Consider the following 19,292-nt stretch of genomic DNA (forward strand, 5'->3'; position numbering starts at 1 on the left):
TTTATACAGTAGAGGCCTAACAATACCACCCTCCCCCGAAACAACCTTGTCCCCAAGGTTGAAGTCAATGTTGAAGAGAAAGACCAAGCAACGAGTTCTCCTGCATAGGTTCGAAAGAGAACCTTCCAAGAAACTTAGCCACGCAGCCACCATGGGGACCGAAGTTATTTTTGCAACAATTGTTGATATACATGCAACTAACAGAAACAACAATATTAGCAACCCCAAACATAGGAACCAGCCATGATGTCCAATGGGTATCAGCTTTGCAGTATAATTTTCCCCTGTTTTGTTGTTCTTGTTCTTGGTTCTCCCACCGCCAATCTCAAGATCTCTTCTGGTCATGGTTTTTCTCCTCCCGGTGAAACCCACTTTCCAAGTCTCAAACTTTATTACGTAATGTTGCTTAATATCAAGAGGTGGAAGTAAGCCTTGCATTTCTCGAAGTGCACGATAATGCGCTTCCAGCACCGCTTCCAAATTAATTTTCTGCACTTCTGTCAAAAAATTAATTTTCTGCATCAAAAAATAAATTTTCTGCACTTCTGTCAAATCATCAGGCCATTCACTGTTCTCTCTGCTGGACAGTGCAGGTTTTTCCCTCTCCTGGAACATTTGGTAGTGCTGGTGCAGAACCGCACTCAGCTCTGTTTGGACAGGGGTCAAATCACTTTGCCTCTCTCCGTCCACCTCATTCTCCACTAGACCCAGTTCTAGTGTCCACGTTTCAGCATCCTCAAGCTTGAGGAGGGCTTTTGATTCCACCAGCTGTTTGGAAAAAACAAGGTCCCCCTTTTCTCTCACCCTTTCACCTGCCAGATCATACCCCATGAACATTTCTTTCCGATTTATCATCACTTCTCCCAGCGTTACCAACCAAGCGATGCACAGTATATCATCTACTCCTCCAAGCTCGAAGACGTAAAGATCGACAACCACCGTATCTACCCCCATGTTGATGGGTACCCCCTCACAACGCCCTCTGGGCACCCTCCGACGTCCGTCCCCGAGACTCACCACGTATGGTGCCGTGTCAGTCACCGGAAGTTTCCTCTCCTCTGCCACCCGTCGGCTCAAAAAATCATAGCTGGCCCCACGATCGACGAGAATCACCACTCGCTTCTCTCCGATTCCCCCCTTGAGTTTCATGGTTGTGGGCGACGTCATCCCCTCCGCCGAGCACGCCGACAGTTCCATGCACTTGCCCTCCTGAAATCCCTCTTCGGTAACTGCGTTCTCCTCGTCTTCCGCCAACCAGAGAACTCGCAGACTTCTCTCGGCACAGCGGTGTCCTGGTGCGAAAGGGTCGCCGCACCGGAAACACCGACCCTCTTCCCGTCTTTTCANAAATTCGGGATAGAGCAAATTTCGAACCATTCGTCCCCGATTATCATCTCCTCCCTCGTTTCCGTCCCTGCTGCCCGTCGCCGGCAACGGTGCTTCCCTCCGATTCGCCGAACTCTTGTCCACACCTCCCGCACAATTTACGGTGGGTCGCTCCACTTCTCCGCGAATCATTATTGTTGTGGGTCGCGATCCTCCTCCGATCACCCTGACGCCATTCCATCCTCCTCCTCGCGCTCGAATCATCGCGTCCTCTACATCTCTCGCGACCCTAATCGCCCCCAACAAATCCTTAGGAGCTTGGATGCGCACTTGGCCCTTAATTTCTTCCTTCAATCCCGCCAAGAAAAATCCAATCGTCAACTCTTCCGTCAATCCTTGCGTCTGTCCCAACAATATTTCGAAATTCCGGGTGAATTCCTCCACCGAGCCTTCTTNACGTAAGGTCACTAGCTGCTCGTACACCGTGCCCCGGAATCTCCCTCCGAAACGATTGATCAACCCAGCCTTCAAGCCTGACCAAGAACGATTCTTGGCTTTAGCCTCCCAAGCCCGAAACCAATACCAAGCGCTTCCCTCCATGCTCATGGATGCCCGGCGCACCTTTTCTTCCTCTATCACCCCTTGGGTCTCAAAAACTGTCTCCACCCTAGCAATCCACCCCATAGGATCAAACCCTTCGAAAATGGGTAAATCTACTCTCTTCTTCCCGCTGGATTGCACTTCATGGTGTCCATCCCCTCTCTCCCTTTCCTCTTCCTCTCGCCGGTCCNAATGTTGGCCGTCCTGGTTGTGGCCTCGACCACCCAACATCTTTATGATTTCTTGCAAATCTTGGCGTATTGCTGCATAGTTTTGGCGTATTGCTGCATAATCTTGGCATATTGTTACATAATCTGATCGCAGCGCCCCTCTCTGCACCTTCATTCTATCAACCGCCAATTCCTTCACTCCCACACGATTCCGGCCGCGTCTCAATCCGGCACTCCCACTTCGATCCGGCAGGTCGGACCAAATGATAGGTTTCTAATCGGGAACCTATGGAAAACACACTTTTACCCACACAAAACACACACCCAAGAGTGCTGTATAACCTCTTTGTATTACGGAACAATCAAGAATACAAGTATAGAGAGNTTAACCCCTCCCCAAAGAACTCCAAGAGTTCCCGCACAAACAATAAGACTCCAAAAAACTCCCTCTCCCAAAGCACCCCAACCCCTTTTATACAGTAGAGGCCTAACAACTTCTCTCCAATAGGTTTTGAGAATAGACATTTGGAAAAGGAGGGCTTTAGCTATCTCTAGAAGATGACAATTTTTCCTATTTGCAACTGTATTTTGTTGTGGACTGTTGACACATGTAGTTCATAAGCAATACCATTATGAAATAAAAATTCAAAGAATTCTTGATTTACATATTCAATACCATTATCAGACCTATTTTTTTGTCTTTTCCAAATTGATTTTGGACAAGATGGAAAAATTAACAAAAATCTCGAAAGACCTTAGATTTACTTTTCATAATGTCCACATGACACCAATCATCAATAATAGTAACTCAATCAAAATTGTGATATTCCAATAGAGTAAGAACCTTGTTTAGCAAAAAGCACCTTGCTCTCATTGTAATTAGTACGCAACAAAATCATTGTTGATAGAGAAAATGTTATTTAACACTTTAGCAAAGGAATAAAGCTTATAGTACTAACCTATCTCAAAATAAAGCTTTCAGTTTTTTTCCTATGTTGAAAGTCCCACATCAATTAGAAATAAGGCTCATTTACCATATATATATATATATATGGTAAATGAGCCTTATTTCTAATTGATGTGGGACTTTCAACATAGGAAAAAAACTGAAAGCTCAACTGTATCCAAATCAAATCGAAATGAGACATCATTATCCCTTAGAATGGGCTTAAGAGGTCCACATGACCCTATTTGTGGAGGTGGGATGATGATTGAGCTTCGTCAAAGATAGACACATGAGTGTAAACACATCAATACTAGTGGTGGTGCAAGATAGTACAAGGCTACTCCATTAGTTATGCAACAATTGACATTGTGATGGCCAGCATTGGATGCACCATTTTGGCCAACCACCAACCTCAACTACAACAGCAACAATACTGATAGCAGGAATGGTGGCTATTTAAAGGGCAAAGAAAACCGAACTCTCAATATCGGGAATGTGTAGGAAAATATGAAATTATTTTATTAATAACAATCACACAATTTACATTTTCATCGCCTTTATTTTTAACAAACAAACTCTGTCCAATAAGGAATTGAAAAATATGTCGAAATAAAGAGAAGGATTTTGATGAAATTTTCTCCAAATCAATAAGAAAATATTGAGGTTATTTTTTATCCTAATTATCTGCTTTTTACAACCACACACCATCAGACACAAACAAAGATGTTGAAAAGCGTACAAGAAAAAAAGTAGAGATGACAGTTTGAAACAAGGAGAACCTACTCCTACACAGGTTTTTCAAAATACATCAAAAAACAGCATTTGCAAGACAGTAGATATTGCCAGACAGCTTACATCATTTCAACACCCAAATCAAAAAATCTAGGTCACTAAAATAGAAAAAACTTACATCTTTTTTATCTGAAGGTGTTAGAAAAGGACATCGAACAGTAAGGCCTGCAACAATTGTTAGTATAGGATCCAGACAATTGAATATGACACCAAATATCAGCATCTTGCCAAGTTTGGGTTCCATAGGAAGCACTGCCAGGTGGCGCCCTGACAATTCATGAACCAATTGAGACTATAATTTAAATGAAAATAATTAGTTAGCAGTTTTTCGTGCCTGATAACGATCAACCAACCTAAAATAGTCAGATTCTCACTCTCATCCAGAGCTCCAATTGTTTTCAAATATTCAATTGCATTTTGCACCTATGAAAAAGATCGGTAAACTGAGGTGAGAAACAAATTACATACAGGGTAATAGAAAAGAAATAAATAAGTGAATGTGTATCAAATATAACAAGGATTGTGCATGAATTGGAGATAAAGTTATAACACAAAATTATGTCAGAGTTATCATTACCGCAAGTATCTCTGGAGACTGTAAAGCCCTAGACAAAAACTCAGATATACTTCCTAGTTTCAAACTTTTGATTTGCAAACAGAGAGATTGCAACGGCATCCTCAAAATTTCAGGTAATTGATGCTCTGTGAAAGAATCATATACACATCTAGGATAGAGATGATAACATTCTCCTGGTTGAACACGACCAGCTCTTCCTCTTCTCTTGAAAAAACAAAACGTTAAGTGATAGGATAGAATAAAATCTTTAAAAGGTCAAATGGATAATTGGCGGGTAATTGCAGTTTTGAACCATCACAATTTGTTTGATTGTGGTTTACTAGTGAAACATTAAAACCAGCACCCTGCATACCGAATATGATGATGAAATCTCCACCTAATCTGTAAGATTTAGAAAAACTAAAAAATCACTTTTACCTCCGGGAACTTAAAGGAAATTTGACCGAAATTTTAAGGACTAAAGGTCATAATTATTAATATGTCATTATCTCTTTTTTTGGTATTTGAATCTTATTTTATAGTGGATTTTAAGTCTAACTCAATATCAAGAAAGCCAACTTGTAAGATGAAATTTTACATTCACTTATATAAAATCTCCAATAAATCTTTCAATAAAAGTCTCCAACTAAGTATAATATCCACATTCCTATAAACAAAAGTTATTCAAAACCAAATTGTAATTGAAAAACTTGATTTACCCAGTCAAACATTAACCACATAATCATGTAACAAAAATGTCACGTTTTCGGTAGCTCTCCCACTTCTAAAACAAAAAATCTTCAAGCAGCCCATAGGGCCTTTATTTAATTGAACCATACCCACATAGCCCTATGACTAAGCATAATGCCACCACTCCTTCAAATACAGCACTCGGCCAACTAAACTGATAAGAAACAGTTTCCAAAAGTTTCTAGCAAAAGTTAATTGAAATAAATGAACCCAGTATTGCATATCAGACATCAAGAATAAAAAATGCTTTCACGTAATATAAAACATGTTAGAAACAATCATTACTGAAAATGACAAAATAATAATATATTCTTACTTGTTGAACTGAAACCTTAGAAATCCAAGTAGGAAGCAAACAAGATGTGTTATTCAATGCATCATATGATGATTCTTTTGCCTTCCCACAGTCGATAACAAAAACAATATCATTGATTGTGATACTCGTTTCAGCAATATTTGTTGCTAGCACTATTTTCCGTACTCCATCTTCAGGTTCTTGAAAGATTAACCTCTGCGTGTAAAATAGTGTAGTAAATAAGGATTATTGGGATAAAAATATCTTAATATCTCTATAGTAATAAGGAAAAATATCCCTAAAATCTACACATTTATTTCAAGATATTTTTATTTTACTCTTTTAAGAATGTGATTATTACAAATAGAAGAGTTGAGAATCTAATTTTTTTAATACAACATTCATGTTAGGCATTACTTTGAATTGTGACATACATGAGAATAATAGGAGTGATTTAGAATATTATTTAAAGAGTTATTTCCTAATGAGGACCGTATGGAGATGAAGCCCAAAGAACCATTGGCCCATTCTTAACGGGAGAATACTGATCCTAACAAGTGAAAAGTGTACGTGAGAAGAAGGAAGAAAGCCATCATGCAAGGGTGTTGAGATGGTAGGGGTAGTAGGGTCAATCCCATAAGGCTGTTAGTGGGTTGTTATGGTGAGAGAAAGAGGAATTATGTTATATACAATGTTTATAGAGAGAGAAGGGGTAGGGGGAATGTTTTGGGTATAGAGAACCATCTTTATTTCTCTGTATAGGATCTCTACTCTAGGAATTGGAGTCTCACTCCTTTTGAATTTCCTATCTCTTCAATAATATCATATACATCTCCATCACCTATTGTGCTCCGTTCTATTTTTGTATTTTTTAGTAATCATCAATTTGGTTTGTCCTGCCGAATTTGTTGATACCGGTGGATGCCAAAAGGGAAAAAGAAGAAAACCATCATACAAACCGAGGAATTAATGAAGGATAACATGGAGTTGTGAGTGAACCTGTTGGAGGCTGAAGTGTCACGGATGAGAGTGTCAGTTGAGGTGCTTAAGGCTCGGGCAGAGGCACAAATGTAACTGATGGAGGTGATCTCCCCTAGCCTGTCACAGAAAAGAACAGAGGAAGGAGGCAAGTCGGCGGGCTCGAAAAAGAAGAAGGAAAACAAGAGTGTTTTTGGGTCTGGATTGCACCCTCTTCAAGGGGATGCAATGGAGGAATTTCAACAATCAGTCAAGAAGATCGAGTTGCCCCTATTTAATGGTGATGACCTATTAGTTGGATTACTAGAGCTGAAATTTATTTCAGAATCCAGGAAACCAGTGAGGAGGTGAAGGTAAATTTGGCAAAATTGTGCATGGTGGGAGGCACAATTCATTTCTTCAATTCTCTAGTGAACGACGGTGAAGATTTATTTAGGGAACAATTGAAGGAAGCTTTGTTGGAGGGATAAGGAGGCTGGGGAGAAGGAAGCATTTATGAGCAGCTTACAGTGCTCAAAAAACTTGGGAAGATAGAAGAATATATCAAGAGTTTTGAGTACAAAGATGCTCAAGGACCTTATACTCCTGACGATTAGTACTTTGCCTATTTCGTTTCTGGGTTGAGGGATGACATTAGAGCACTTATCATGTTGGAGTGCAAACAAAGTCCCACATTGAGTGAAAGAAGGACTGGTCAAGGGTTTATATACACATACATATCTCCAATGGTAAGAGGCCTTTTGGAGTGGTACCAAAAGCAAACCCATGAGGGCTTGGCCCAAAGCGAACAATATCTTACCATGTGTGGAGATCTATGTGTGTGTCGAACATCCCCCCAACAGTGGTATCAGAGCCCATGGTTCGGGTCTGATGACCAGGCTCAGACGAGTACACCCCCCATGATCAGGTGGCCAGTGGCGGATCGCCGGATGAATCATGAGAGCTAGAAAAGCTCATTGTGACCATGGTCGTGAAAGAAGGCAAAAGAGAAATGCTCCGTGTTGACCATGGTGTACTCGAGATGAAAAAGACCATAAGACTTCCGCAGCAAGGGAGGAAGGAGACCATAGTCCTTTGTTTGAGGGAGGATGTTGGAGTGCAAACAAAGTCCCACATTGAGTGAAAGAAGGACTGGTCAAGGGTTTATATACACATACATATGTCCAATGGTAAGAGGCCTTTTGGAATGGTACCAAAAGCAAACCCATGAGGGCTTGGCCCAAAGCAGAAAATATCTTACCATGTGTGGAGATCTATGTATGTGTCGAACCTCCCCCCAACATCTCAAAAGCATAAGCATACAATCAGCGATGCCATTGACACATGAACGTATGTTCAATGCTGCTAGAACGCTGCAAATGGATGGACAAACAAAGATTGTTGTTAATCTTGAGGACAAGACTATTGTTGTAGGTGGGTTGTCATGAGGCCCATATGGAAATGAAGCCCAAAGAACCGTCGGCCCATTCTTATTGGGAGAATACTTATCCTAGCAAGTGGAAAGTGTATGTGAGAAGAAGGAAGAAAGGCATGATGCAAGGATGTTGAGTTCGAAAGGGTAGTAGGGTCAATCTCATAAGGCTGTTAGGGGTTTTTATGGTGAGAGAGAAGGGGAGAGGGGAATGTTTTGGGTATGGAGAAACCATCTTGATTTCTCTGTATAGGAGCTCTGCTTTGGGAATTGGAGTCTCACTCCTTTTGAATTTCCTATCTCTTCAATAATATCATATACATTTCCATCACTTATTGTGCTCTATTCTATTTTTGTGTTTTTGTTATCCACTATTTCCCCTTTCTTAGGATTCATATTTATAATAACTTAGGATATATCAGATACAATGTATGAGAGGGAAAGCAAGAGAATTAAAAAAGATACATCCAAAAAATAGGTCTAGCACACATCTTACAATAAATCCCCAAACATTGGAGTCAGAATGACACACCATAGTTCAACAATCTTTTGTTATCACATTAATTTAATTATCATGACTATGATTAAAAAAATATTTCTTTTCTCACTCATTATTAAAGTTGGTATCAAATTTGTGATCTTTGCGCTCTGGTTCTGCTACCAATGTTGTCCCCCTTCAAGATAATGGTCAGATAGAAAGTTTGTGCTTTTCTCTCAATGGCTGAGGCAAAATGTACTCATGAGTCCTAATGATCTTCTAAATGTGTTGGGTTCCTATTGGTTTGATGGTCAGAATTTTTTGTACCGTGCACCTAATACATTCAAAGGATTCTAAAAGGACAATCAAGATCAGACCACATTGATGGTGGAGGATTAAGGTCAAATGACCCTAATTTTGAGACTTGGGATAATGAAGACTCACTGATCATGACCTGAATATGGCATTCCATAGTCCTCAAGATAAGTAAAGATTATCTTTTACTCTTCTGCTAAAACAATATGGAATTACCTAAATAAAAGCTTTATTTATGAAAGGATTTTTGTTCAATACAAGACAAGGTTCTCTCGCAATGTCAGAATATCACTGTTGAATGAGCTATGGATATCAATACCAAAATTTGAAGATATGGAATGCAGATGACGCCGCACATGTTGGAGTCGTTAAAAAGGGAAGAATCTTTAAATTTTTACATGGTTTGAACCAAGAATATGACCTAATAAATGATCGAGGCAATGAGAAAGTCCTCTAGATTGTTTACCTTGTCCATAAAAGGTAAGAGTTCATAAAATACATGTTGGGAATGCATATCATGATGTTGGATTCATGATTAAAGAGCATTAGATCATGACTCCTTTTCATATGCTTTTCTATTCATATTGTAAAATGAATAAAGAACAACTCATCACAATAGCAAATTGTGACAGTACTGTAGACAAGAAAATATAATGTTAGAATCATCTATTGAATTGAAGGATATTTTATATGTCCCACAAGTGGCCAATAAAGTTATCTCTATACAGAAACTTACAAAAGACTTGAATTGTTTAATAATGTTTTTCTCCTCTTATTATGTCTTTTAAGACCTTGCCACGAGAAAGATGATTCTAATCACTAAAGAACACAGTGGGTTGTATATGTTCGAGTCCAAGAACTCCAACAAAACTGCGGAAGTCATAACTCAAAGAACAACATCAAAAACATAGAAAAATTCCAAAATATGCACTCATCGTATAGAAGATTTGCACATCCTTCATTCAAGTTTCAGAATCTATCTTTGGGACAAAACAATTTTTTACTTTTATTGATGCATTTACACGTGTCACATGGACAAATGTTATCAAAATAGTAAAGAACTAGACTTTAAGTTTAACTCAATCCCACAAAATCAGGTTACAAGGTAAGGTTTGAACTTACTTATATACGGTAAATTGATCTTATCTCTAATCGATGTGGGACTTCCAACACATTCTCTCAATCTGAGATATATGCTCAATAGTGAGTGGAACAGTAGACCCAACAAAGAACAAATTTAATTTATATTTTATTAAAGTAAACTTAATTAAAATTAAAATTAATTTATATTTTATTAGATTAAATTTAATTAAAATTATATTTTAATTTTTTTTTAATTTAATTTATATTATATTTTNTTTTTTTTTTTGTAATTTTATTTGATTTTATTTTAAAAATTTATAAAATATCTTTTTTTAAATATCCACATGTACCCGCAAGTATTATTAAAACAGGTATCCAACGGGTAACATATGAAAATCTTGTTGCGAATCGAACCATTCTCCATCCGACCTATTGTCATTCCTAATGCCAACTCATTGCAACAAAATTGAAAATTCATTATTTAGATAAAAATATCTTTGTTAGAATATTTATCCTATTTATCATTATTAGAGTATTTATCCTATTTATCATTGTTAGAATATTTATTCTATTTATCATCATGGGTTACCCTATTTATCTTTATTATATTATGTCTAAGGTTATCCTATTTATCATCATTATATTATGTCTAGGATTACTCTATTTATCATGTACTTTGTATCAAAACTTTCTTATATATAGAATGAGAGTGAGAAAGATCTTTCAAGCCCTCAAAAATTATTTTACAGTTTCAATCTCAAGTATCTTTATATCTCTAATAATTAGGAAAAATATTCATAGAATCTATATATTCATTTCAACAGATTTTTATTTCCTGTTTTAAGAGTATGATTGTTACAAACAGAGGTGTTGAGAATGCAATTATTATGATTGTAATTAATAAAATATTTTTTCTCTCTCATGTTCAAGTTATAGTTTATCAAGAAATTACTTGTAAGCAACAGGATAAACTACATTAGTAAGCACCATTCAAACAATAATTTGTTACTAAATAAGGGAACAAAATAATTACGCATATTTTTTCAATGACCAAATTATATGCATTACAGCAACAGAATGCCAAAAAAATCTTGAATACTCATGCAATAGCATTCTTTTCCATTAGTGTACTCAAGCAATAAATAATAATGCAGAAAATAAGTACAGATTTAGTGAGTATACATAAGCAGTGGCAAAGACAAGCCATTACCTGCTCCAAACTGTCCATTGAGCCATGGCACATCACCAACAAAACTCGGTTTGGATCACTCAAGACAGGATGTGTTAGGAGCTTCTCCTTCAGAGCATTTATATCATCCCATCCAATCATGAAAACTAAAATGGCACCTGGTCTTTCATGCTCACATATATTGCACAGTATATATTGTATGAGGTTAAAACCAATAAAGTCAGGATTCCAACAAGACAAAGACTCTCTTGTTTGCGGACTGTAATAATTGAAATCAGCAGCTTTTAACACATCCTGGTCAGATTTTTCAAAAAGAATTTAATAAATACACGACAAAGTTTGAGAAACTATATGTTTAGAATTTTTAAGTACCTCCACAGCAGAAGATAATTGGCTTTTCCTCTTTCCTGGCAACTGTTTGTTCATTTTCCAAATCCTTTCTGGACCATAGTCATCAATTTGATTGTCAGGAGTCAATTTGTAGCCCGACATTTCCAAAATATCCTCCAAAAAATGAGTTCTGACAGGATATGTCAAACCCTAAACCATCCCCAACCAATAAGAATGGAAAACTTAGATTTTAGTCCCAAAATAGTCATGTCAGTACCATTAAATTAAAATAAATAGTACCTCTGCTTACATCAAATAAAATATTGCTCAATTTAACAAAATTCAGAGAAAACAGAGAAATAAGACTAGACAACCTTGTAAATGATTTCACAAAAATCAAGTACAGAGAAAGAAGCCTTATATAGGTGTACAATGTACACAAAGTGACTCAATACTCAGTCACCATCTAACTGCCTAGACAAACTAACTTGTAATAATGTGAGTACGTTACACTATGTTGGATATCCCACATTGACTATTAAGATAAGGCAATTTCACAGTATATAAGTAGGTGCAAACTTCACCTCACAAGTCAGTTTTATAAAGTTGAGTTAGCTTAAAATTTACTTCTATAAATGGTATGTGAGATTTATTATTAGTTGGACTTATCATGTCATCTGTTGTGGGGACCGAACTATCGAAGCACCCATTAATGTTTAGTTCAACTCTTGAGATATATATGCTTAGGTGTAAGGAGGGGATGGCAAACCCGTAGCCAAGGGACCAATCACAAGAAGCATGGCCAAGCACATTCAAGAAGAGCTAGAGTTATATGTAAAAGGTGAAGCCAAATTCTTATTCTCTTGGGCCATTTTGGAATATATTTAGTAGTGTAGGAATCTTTTGGGCCTTGTGTTTATGTATCCGGGTAGGAGACGTAACCAGAACAACCTCTCACACACTCAAAACATGCAAAAGAATAATGAAAGAATGGAATTTATTCTATTGATGGTGATAGAATTCTCGGAATAAACAAAAGTAAAGAATAATTGGGAACATAACCTTCCTCACAGGACGATAGCCGCCTGTTAACAAAACTCAATAATCAAAACATGACCCTAACAATAGACTCTAGCTTTATTTATACTAATTATTTCCTGCCCATCTTGTGCTAAATCTTTTCCTAGAATATATTTTTATTTAATATAAATATTTCTCATATATTTTCCTATAATATATCTATTTAATACAAATTTTCCCCGTATATTTCCCTAGAATATATCTTTGTTTAATATAAATATTTCCCGCATATTTTCTTAGAATATATCTTTATTTAATATAAATATTCCCCATATATTTCCCAAGAATATATCTTTATTTAATATAAATATTCCCCGTATATTTCCCTAGAATATATCTTTATTTAATATAAATATTTCCCTAGAATATTGCTCTAGATATACTAAATATTTCCCCCTACCGTTCGACTCCCCTGTCTTCTATCCTATCACCCAATATCGTATCACCTTGTATCATGAGTCAAGTAGTATAGGATTTCCATTTAGACCTTGTATCATGAGCCAAGTAGTGTAGGATTTTTTGTCAACATTGGTCAACATAAGTCAACTCCCTAAGTTGACCCATTGGTGGTGCCTTTTGTGGTTGACTTCTGTTGTAATTTGAGATAATAACTTTTAGAATCTTCCTAATTAGAGGAAATAGATACGTAATCTTTTATTTTATTTTATTTGTCCTAGTTTTCCTAATTTCCATATTTCCCTTTTTAGGAGAACTAGATTATTACAAATAGAGGGTATGAGAATGTATTTTTCATAATTAAAAATAATAATAAGTCTCATTTTCAACTTAGTATCACAGCTCCTGAACAAGCCGCACCGCCGCCGTTGTCCGACCATCGTCGCCGTCGCCGTCGCCGTCGCCGGTTGGGGTCATTGATAGGGTAGAAAGTTGCGCCCAACACCGGCGATCACAACGCCAGAAGTCACTCCGTCAGAGGAGCGCCACGCGCCGGCACGCTTCGGCGATCACAACAAGGGATCCCAAAATGTTAGGTTCCTGGGTTTGGAAACCTAACAAGAACACACTCAGAAGATAGAAACAGTAAAGAAAGAATAGGGTTTATCTATCATTCACTTGAAAGAAATCCTCTTTACAAAGAAAGGGTTGGGAGCATAACCTCCCTGGTTGAGAGCATAACCTCTCTCTACAAGCTAAAGACCTGACTGTACACAAAATTACTCGATAATCCCCTTGACAACATAACCGGGTCTTATTTATATAATTCCTCCACCTTCTATCCTAAACCCAATACCCATTATATCCTCTTACCCTATATCCTAACACAAAATCTGATCACAAACATTGAAGTAGTCATCAGAAAGTCCATGTAAAGCCAATAACATAAAGAACTTTGACCATTGCTCTAGATCTTGAGAAGCAGTAAAGGCAAGAGGTAATATATTCAGCCATTAGGCCATGACTTTTAGGAGCAACAACAACAAGAAGATTGTGACAAACATCATAAAGACATTGAGTGTCACTGGTTTTTCATGTTCCCAAACTTCAAAACATGTTTCATAAGTACAAAACAATTGTTTTCAAGATGAGTGAATAGTGTATTTGAGAACCATGCATAATTAAGCATCAATCTTCAACCAACATAGAGCTTCACTGGCATCAATAGAAGTCATGCTCTTGGAAAGATGATCGACATATTCCTGACTCTTAAACCAAAGTTTAATGTCTAATCCCAAGTCTCATAATTAGTGTCATCTAATTTTTCAATGGTTAGAAGCCCATTACCTAATTAATGTAGATTGAGGGATCAAAGGAATTGGTAGCAGTAGGGGTAACAATAGAGGTTGAAGTTGTCGAAGCCATAAATGAAAAGGAGAAAAAACCCTAAAATCCAAGGTTCTTCTATCAAGGCAACAAGTACAGATCCAAAAAGAGGAGGAGGAGGAGGCGATCTCGACGCTAGTGATTGTTGTCAGAGAGGAGTGACACGCCACCAAACACAACAGCAAAATAGAACAAAATCGCTACTTTAAACGGGGCGTGAGGATGCATTGCTGCTCTAATGATGACAATCTTTGCAATGTGGTAGTCGCATGATCCATATGAAGGAAACGATGGCTCTGGCAACTCCAGCAACAACTCTAGCGACAGTTCTGGTGACGATTACAGTTGCAACGACCAACGAAAAAAAATTATGTATGGATTAGTAGAAAACCCTAACTCTAGATACCATGTTGAAAGTAGTGAAAATTAGGATTAGGAATAATTCCCATGTGTCGAAAATACACATAGGATAATATATTTATAATGAAGAATTATAAACGAAAATATGGGCTAAGCCCAAATACACATAATATTGTAACAAACATGGGATATTGTAATTAATAAAATCTTAACAATATCTAACACTCATAATGCTCTATATGCTGAAGTGATAGGTGTGATTCTGGCAATGGAAGTTGTTATCTCCAAGGGTTTTGAATTGAGTGTGTCTCTCAACTTGTTATATGATGTTAGTCTAATACTTCTATTACTCTTTGGGATCTTTGTAGTAGATGGTTGAATTATTTTGTAAATAGTAATATTGTTTCCTTTTTCACATATTTTTCAAGAGAGTAATCAATGTGTTGAAAAACTTGTTGGGTTTGACACTAGACCTCATGTTATACTTGGTGGAACAATTTTCTAGCACCAGCTTTCATTTGTCCTGAGTTCTTCAGAGATAGATATGATTTTCCCTTTTATAGGGTTAAGGGTTAAAGATTAGTGGGTCAGGTTTGGTGATAGGTTTCCTCCTATCATTTGGTCTCCCCCCCTTTTTCGTACATGTCTCTTTTTCACTACGGTAGTTGAGGTTATGCATATGAAAAAGGCCAGCTATCTATCATTCTATTAGAAGTTATTAGAACATCTAGAGCCTGTCGTAGAACAGTTAGAGATTTTAACTAACAAGATTGCAGCTCAAGCTATCTTGTATAAATGCTTGAGTAATGTAACTAACTAAATCATTAATGATTAACAATACAAGACATTTTACAGCTTAGATGTTAAACATAAATCACTGCTTTGTCACTGAGATTCATGATCTATCAATTATACTAAATTCCTGGTGATATAATTATCCTTTGACAACATAAACAAGCTGGCATTCATTTTATGTAACATACCGGAATCTTCATAGTTGAAGCATTATTAAAATATGAAGAGAAGAGCTCAGCATCAAGGGTAGCACTCATTAAAATCAGTTTCAGTTCTGGCCTGAAAGCTAGAAGATCTTTAAGGACAACAAGCAAAAAATCTGTCACAGAAAAAAAAAATTACAATAGTATTATCATAAAAAAACTTACAAAAACCTAAATACATAATCAAGTTCAGAAATCTACCTTCATTAATTCCCCGCTCATGAATTTCATCAACAATAATATGAGTTATGCCTTTTAATTTTTTATCATCTAGTAATCTTCTTAATAAGATGCCTGTGGTGCAGAAGAGAAGATGGGTATCTCTCCCTTGCATGCCTTCAAGTCTAACTTTATATCCAACCTTTCACAAAAGAAGTCAAAAGAAGGAGAAAGAAACTTTAAAATCCAACGTACTACAAAACAAAGAGAATTATTGGAACGGTTATTAAAACTCACAGTTTCACCCAATTTCTCTCCTCTTTCAGAGGCAACTCTTTCAGAAACAGAAATTGCTGCAATGCGTCTTGGTTGTGTGCAAATGATATTACACACAGCTCCACGAACTAATTCTATCTCCGATTCTAGGATAAATTGTGGAACTTGTGTTGTCTTTCCACAACCTGTTTCACCCGAGATGATAAGTACCTGAAAAATATGTAAATAATAATTAAAGTTGAATATAAGAAGCTGCTAGGTTCCTGAGTTTGAAACCTAACAATAACACACTGAGAAGATAGAAACAGTAAAGAAAGAATGGGATTTGTCTATTATTCCCTGTGAAAGAAATCCTCTTTACAAAGAAAGGGTTGGGAGCATAACCTCCCTGGTTGAGAGCATAACCTCTCTCTACAAGCTAAAAACCTGAATTTACACAAAATTACTCGATAATCTCCTTGACAACATAACCGGGTCTTATTTATATAATTCCTCCACCTTCTATCCTAAATCCAATACCTATTATATCCTCTTATCCTATATCCTAACAGAAGCCAAGCATTAAAAAGATTCAAATTAATACTACAAAGCACGATTTACTTTTCAATGATATAATTATTAATTTAAATGGAAGATATGACTCGTTTTAGCATCTTGAGTATACATACATCTAACATTCACTCTAGAACTTTAGAATTCATAAGTAAGCGCCGACGATAAGGAAACACATTTGAAAAAAGAAAGTTGTTAGAAATAATGTAAACATTTGCAAAGGATAAATATTTACCAACATATAAATAAATAAAATAATAAGTAAATATTTGTTTAGTATATATATTATACTACAATTAAAATTTATAAGACTATATGATACTTTTAGTCTTTTATCATTTCAATTAGATTTATTTTGGTGCTTATCTTTTAAAAAGTTCAATTAGTTTTTTAAAAAGGTTGGGTTTGGCGTTTGTTGGGCCTTATAACACTCTTAAAATAAAAGAAAATAAGGCAAAAAAAAATATGTACACGCCAAAACAGATTTAACAATCAAATACAATGACTAACAAATTAGTATCCAAGTGAAAATAAGAGGGGCTTCCAGTATCAATAAGGTGTAGTCATTAGTCACTTAGCTAGCATTAACAAAATATATTTACTTCAGCAAACCTGATTCCTTGATATGGCTGATAATATTGCTTCCTTCTCTTTATAAGCAGGTAGACTGCTACGAAATTCCAGAGTCTTACTTCCATCTGGAGATTCCTGAAATGGATGGATACAACATTAAAAATAAAACGTTTTATCTTCAAGAATTTGTACAGATAGGGGTAAAGGATAGCTAACTGAAGCATACACAAACAGTATTTTTGTTTTCTTGATGAAATACATAAAACAATGAGCACCAAGGCATCGAGGACCAATACATTTTTTTAACTCATTATCACAAAAATTAAGCTAAACCTTTGGCACAATGGTTCCTAGCAGTTAGAGATTGCTTCAAGTTATTTCTATAAAAGTTCCACAAAAGATCCATCGACAGGATAAAGAAACCTAAGAACATGCGCAACAGAAATATCAGCTTAGATCAGGCCCAAGTGGATGGAATATAGAGATGTCAATACTCAAAAAGAAGTAAACTAGAACCGGATAAAGACACCTTTTATAAATTGTAATAAAAAAATAGAATTGCCCTAAAGCTTAGACCCAACCTCAATGAAAACTATGTACCAGACTTCAAACATGCTATTCCACAACCAATTTGATTAAAAAAAAAAATCATAGCTACTATTACATAGTTATGATTTTAGACTTCTGTTGAAAAATAAAATTAGTTGTGTTATGTTGGATCTCCATCTCATCCTATTGTTCTTGTCAACTACTAAGAATATTATGTTTTGACTTTCTAACCTAACCCTTTTATAAATTAAAAATTTGACTTAACTTCACTTTTAATCTCTCAAGTATCACAATTACATGATTTTGGTCCTGCATATTCCAATTGTACAAATTGGGTCTTTCAACCATTGTTCTGCAATAATGTGATTTCGGTCTTTCTTTATCATTCTAATATTAACTGATTTTGATAATGTGATAAGGATGTGGACATCACGATGGTCATGTTTCCTAACACAATACTTTCATGCCTTAGTTACAGTCTTGGTTTGTTACGGTTATGATACTGGAGGGACCAAAAGTGCAATTCAGCTTACAGCATAAGTGTTAGGCTACATGTCAACTGCCATGTTATCATCTGGTGCTATTTCAGAAAAATCTTTGTAAAATATTTAATGAAAAATTGATGCACGTATTCACGTGACGAGATTCCCAGAACATTCAGCACTTTGATCATTTTGACGGACCTGATCAAATCTATATTGCCAATCTTGAAGTTTTGCAAGTCCTTGGTTCTGGTTCTTTTTTTAAGCATTCCACTAATCCCACCACTCTAATTTACTTACATAATTTGTTGAGTGTTCCGTCAATTAACAAAAATTTACTCATTGTAAGTAAATTTGCTCTTGATAATGGTGTCAATTTTGAGTTTTTTCCTTGTTATTGTACTGTTAAATCTCAGGCAACAAATGAAATTCTTCTTAGAGGAGTCGTGGAATCTGATGGCCTTTACTCATTTCCTTGCCTCAATATTCAAGTTGGTTCTCCTCCTACCTTGTCAAAGATCCCTCAATCTTACACAACTACCACTATTTCTGATAATTCTAAATCTGTTGTGAACACTGTTTCTGAACCTAGCAGTCTATGGCATGCTAGATTAGGTCATCCAGATGCTCATGCCTTGAAAATTATTATGACCCTTTGCAAATTTCAACCATCCAATAAAATTGTGGATTTTTGTTCATCTTGTTGTGTTGGAAAGTCTCAAAGACTTCCTTCTTCTGCTTCCGAAACTGTTTACAATTCTCCTCTTGAATTGGATTTTAGTGATCTCTAGGGAGCCTCTCATGTTCCTCTATCAATGGTTATGTGTATTATGTATATTTTGTTGATGTTTTTTCCCGGTTTACATGGTTCTACCCTTTAAAACAAAACTATGAGACTCTCACTGTTTTTCAAAAATTCAAATCCATGGTTGAACTTCAGTTTGAAACCAAAATTAAAAACTTACAAACTGATTGGGGTGTGGAGTTTAGATATTTCACGAGCCTTTTAAAAACTACTGGTATTGTTCACAGAATTATTTGCCCTCTCACTCACCATCAAAATGGTGTGGTTGAACGAAAGAACAGACATATCACAGAGTTAGATCTTACTATGCGTATGTTCCTTTAAAATACTGGGACTATGTGTTTCAAACTGTTTCAAAACAATAGGCTTTAAAGTCTATATATTCAATGCTTGTACTCTCTGTAGAAAGTGTGAATTAATATACAATTCTCATTTCATGTTTACTTTTTTCTCTTAT

At 36.2% G+C, this 19,292-nt stretch overlaps 1 protein-coding gene across 11 annotated transcripts in view; it reads right to left on the minus strand.

Moving 5' to 3' along the window:
* Positions 1–19,292, minus strand: part of LOC106777690 (DExH-box ATP-dependent RNA helicase DExH5, mitochondrial) — a 34,301-nt gene that overhangs the window by 13,582 nt on the left and 1,427 nt on the right. For 9 of the 11 annotated variants that reach the window (XR_002665963.1, XR_002665965.1, XR_002665964.1 and 6 more), the window contains 10 exons: positions 17,039–17,134; positions 15,896–16,084; positions 15,641–15,800; positions 15,425–15,555; positions 11,262–11,429; positions 10,911–11,183; positions 5,457–5,651; positions 4,412–4,615; positions 4,188–4,257; positions 3,953–4,101 (listed from right to left, as the gene is read on the minus strand). Coding sequence is in view for 4 of the 11 variants with exons in the window: in XM_014665396.2 (XP_014520882.1) it covers positions 3,953–4,101; positions 4,188–4,257; positions 4,412–4,615; positions 5,457–5,651; positions 10,911–11,183; positions 11,262–11,429; positions 15,425–15,555; positions 15,641–15,800; positions 15,896–16,084; positions 17,039–17,134 (1,635 nt within the window). In the remaining 7 variants the exon portion in view is untranslated. Of the gene's footprint in view, positions 1–3,952; positions 4,102–4,187; positions 4,258–4,411; positions 4,616–5,456; positions 5,652–10,910; positions 11,184–11,261; positions 11,430–15,424; positions 15,556–15,640; positions 15,801–15,895; positions 16,085–17,028; positions 17,135–19,292 lie in introns of all 11 variants that reach the window. The other 2 variants (XM_022775699.1, XM_022775701.1) reach the window with 2 other exon arrangements.

Source organism: Vigna radiata, chromosome 11 (assembly GCF_000741045.1).
Source record: "Vigna radiata var. radiata cultivar VC1973A chromosome 11, Vradiata_ver6, whole genome shotgun sequence".
NCBI classification, from domain to species: Eukaryota; Viridiplantae; Streptophyta; class Magnoliopsida; order Fabales; family Fabaceae; genus Vigna; species Vigna radiata.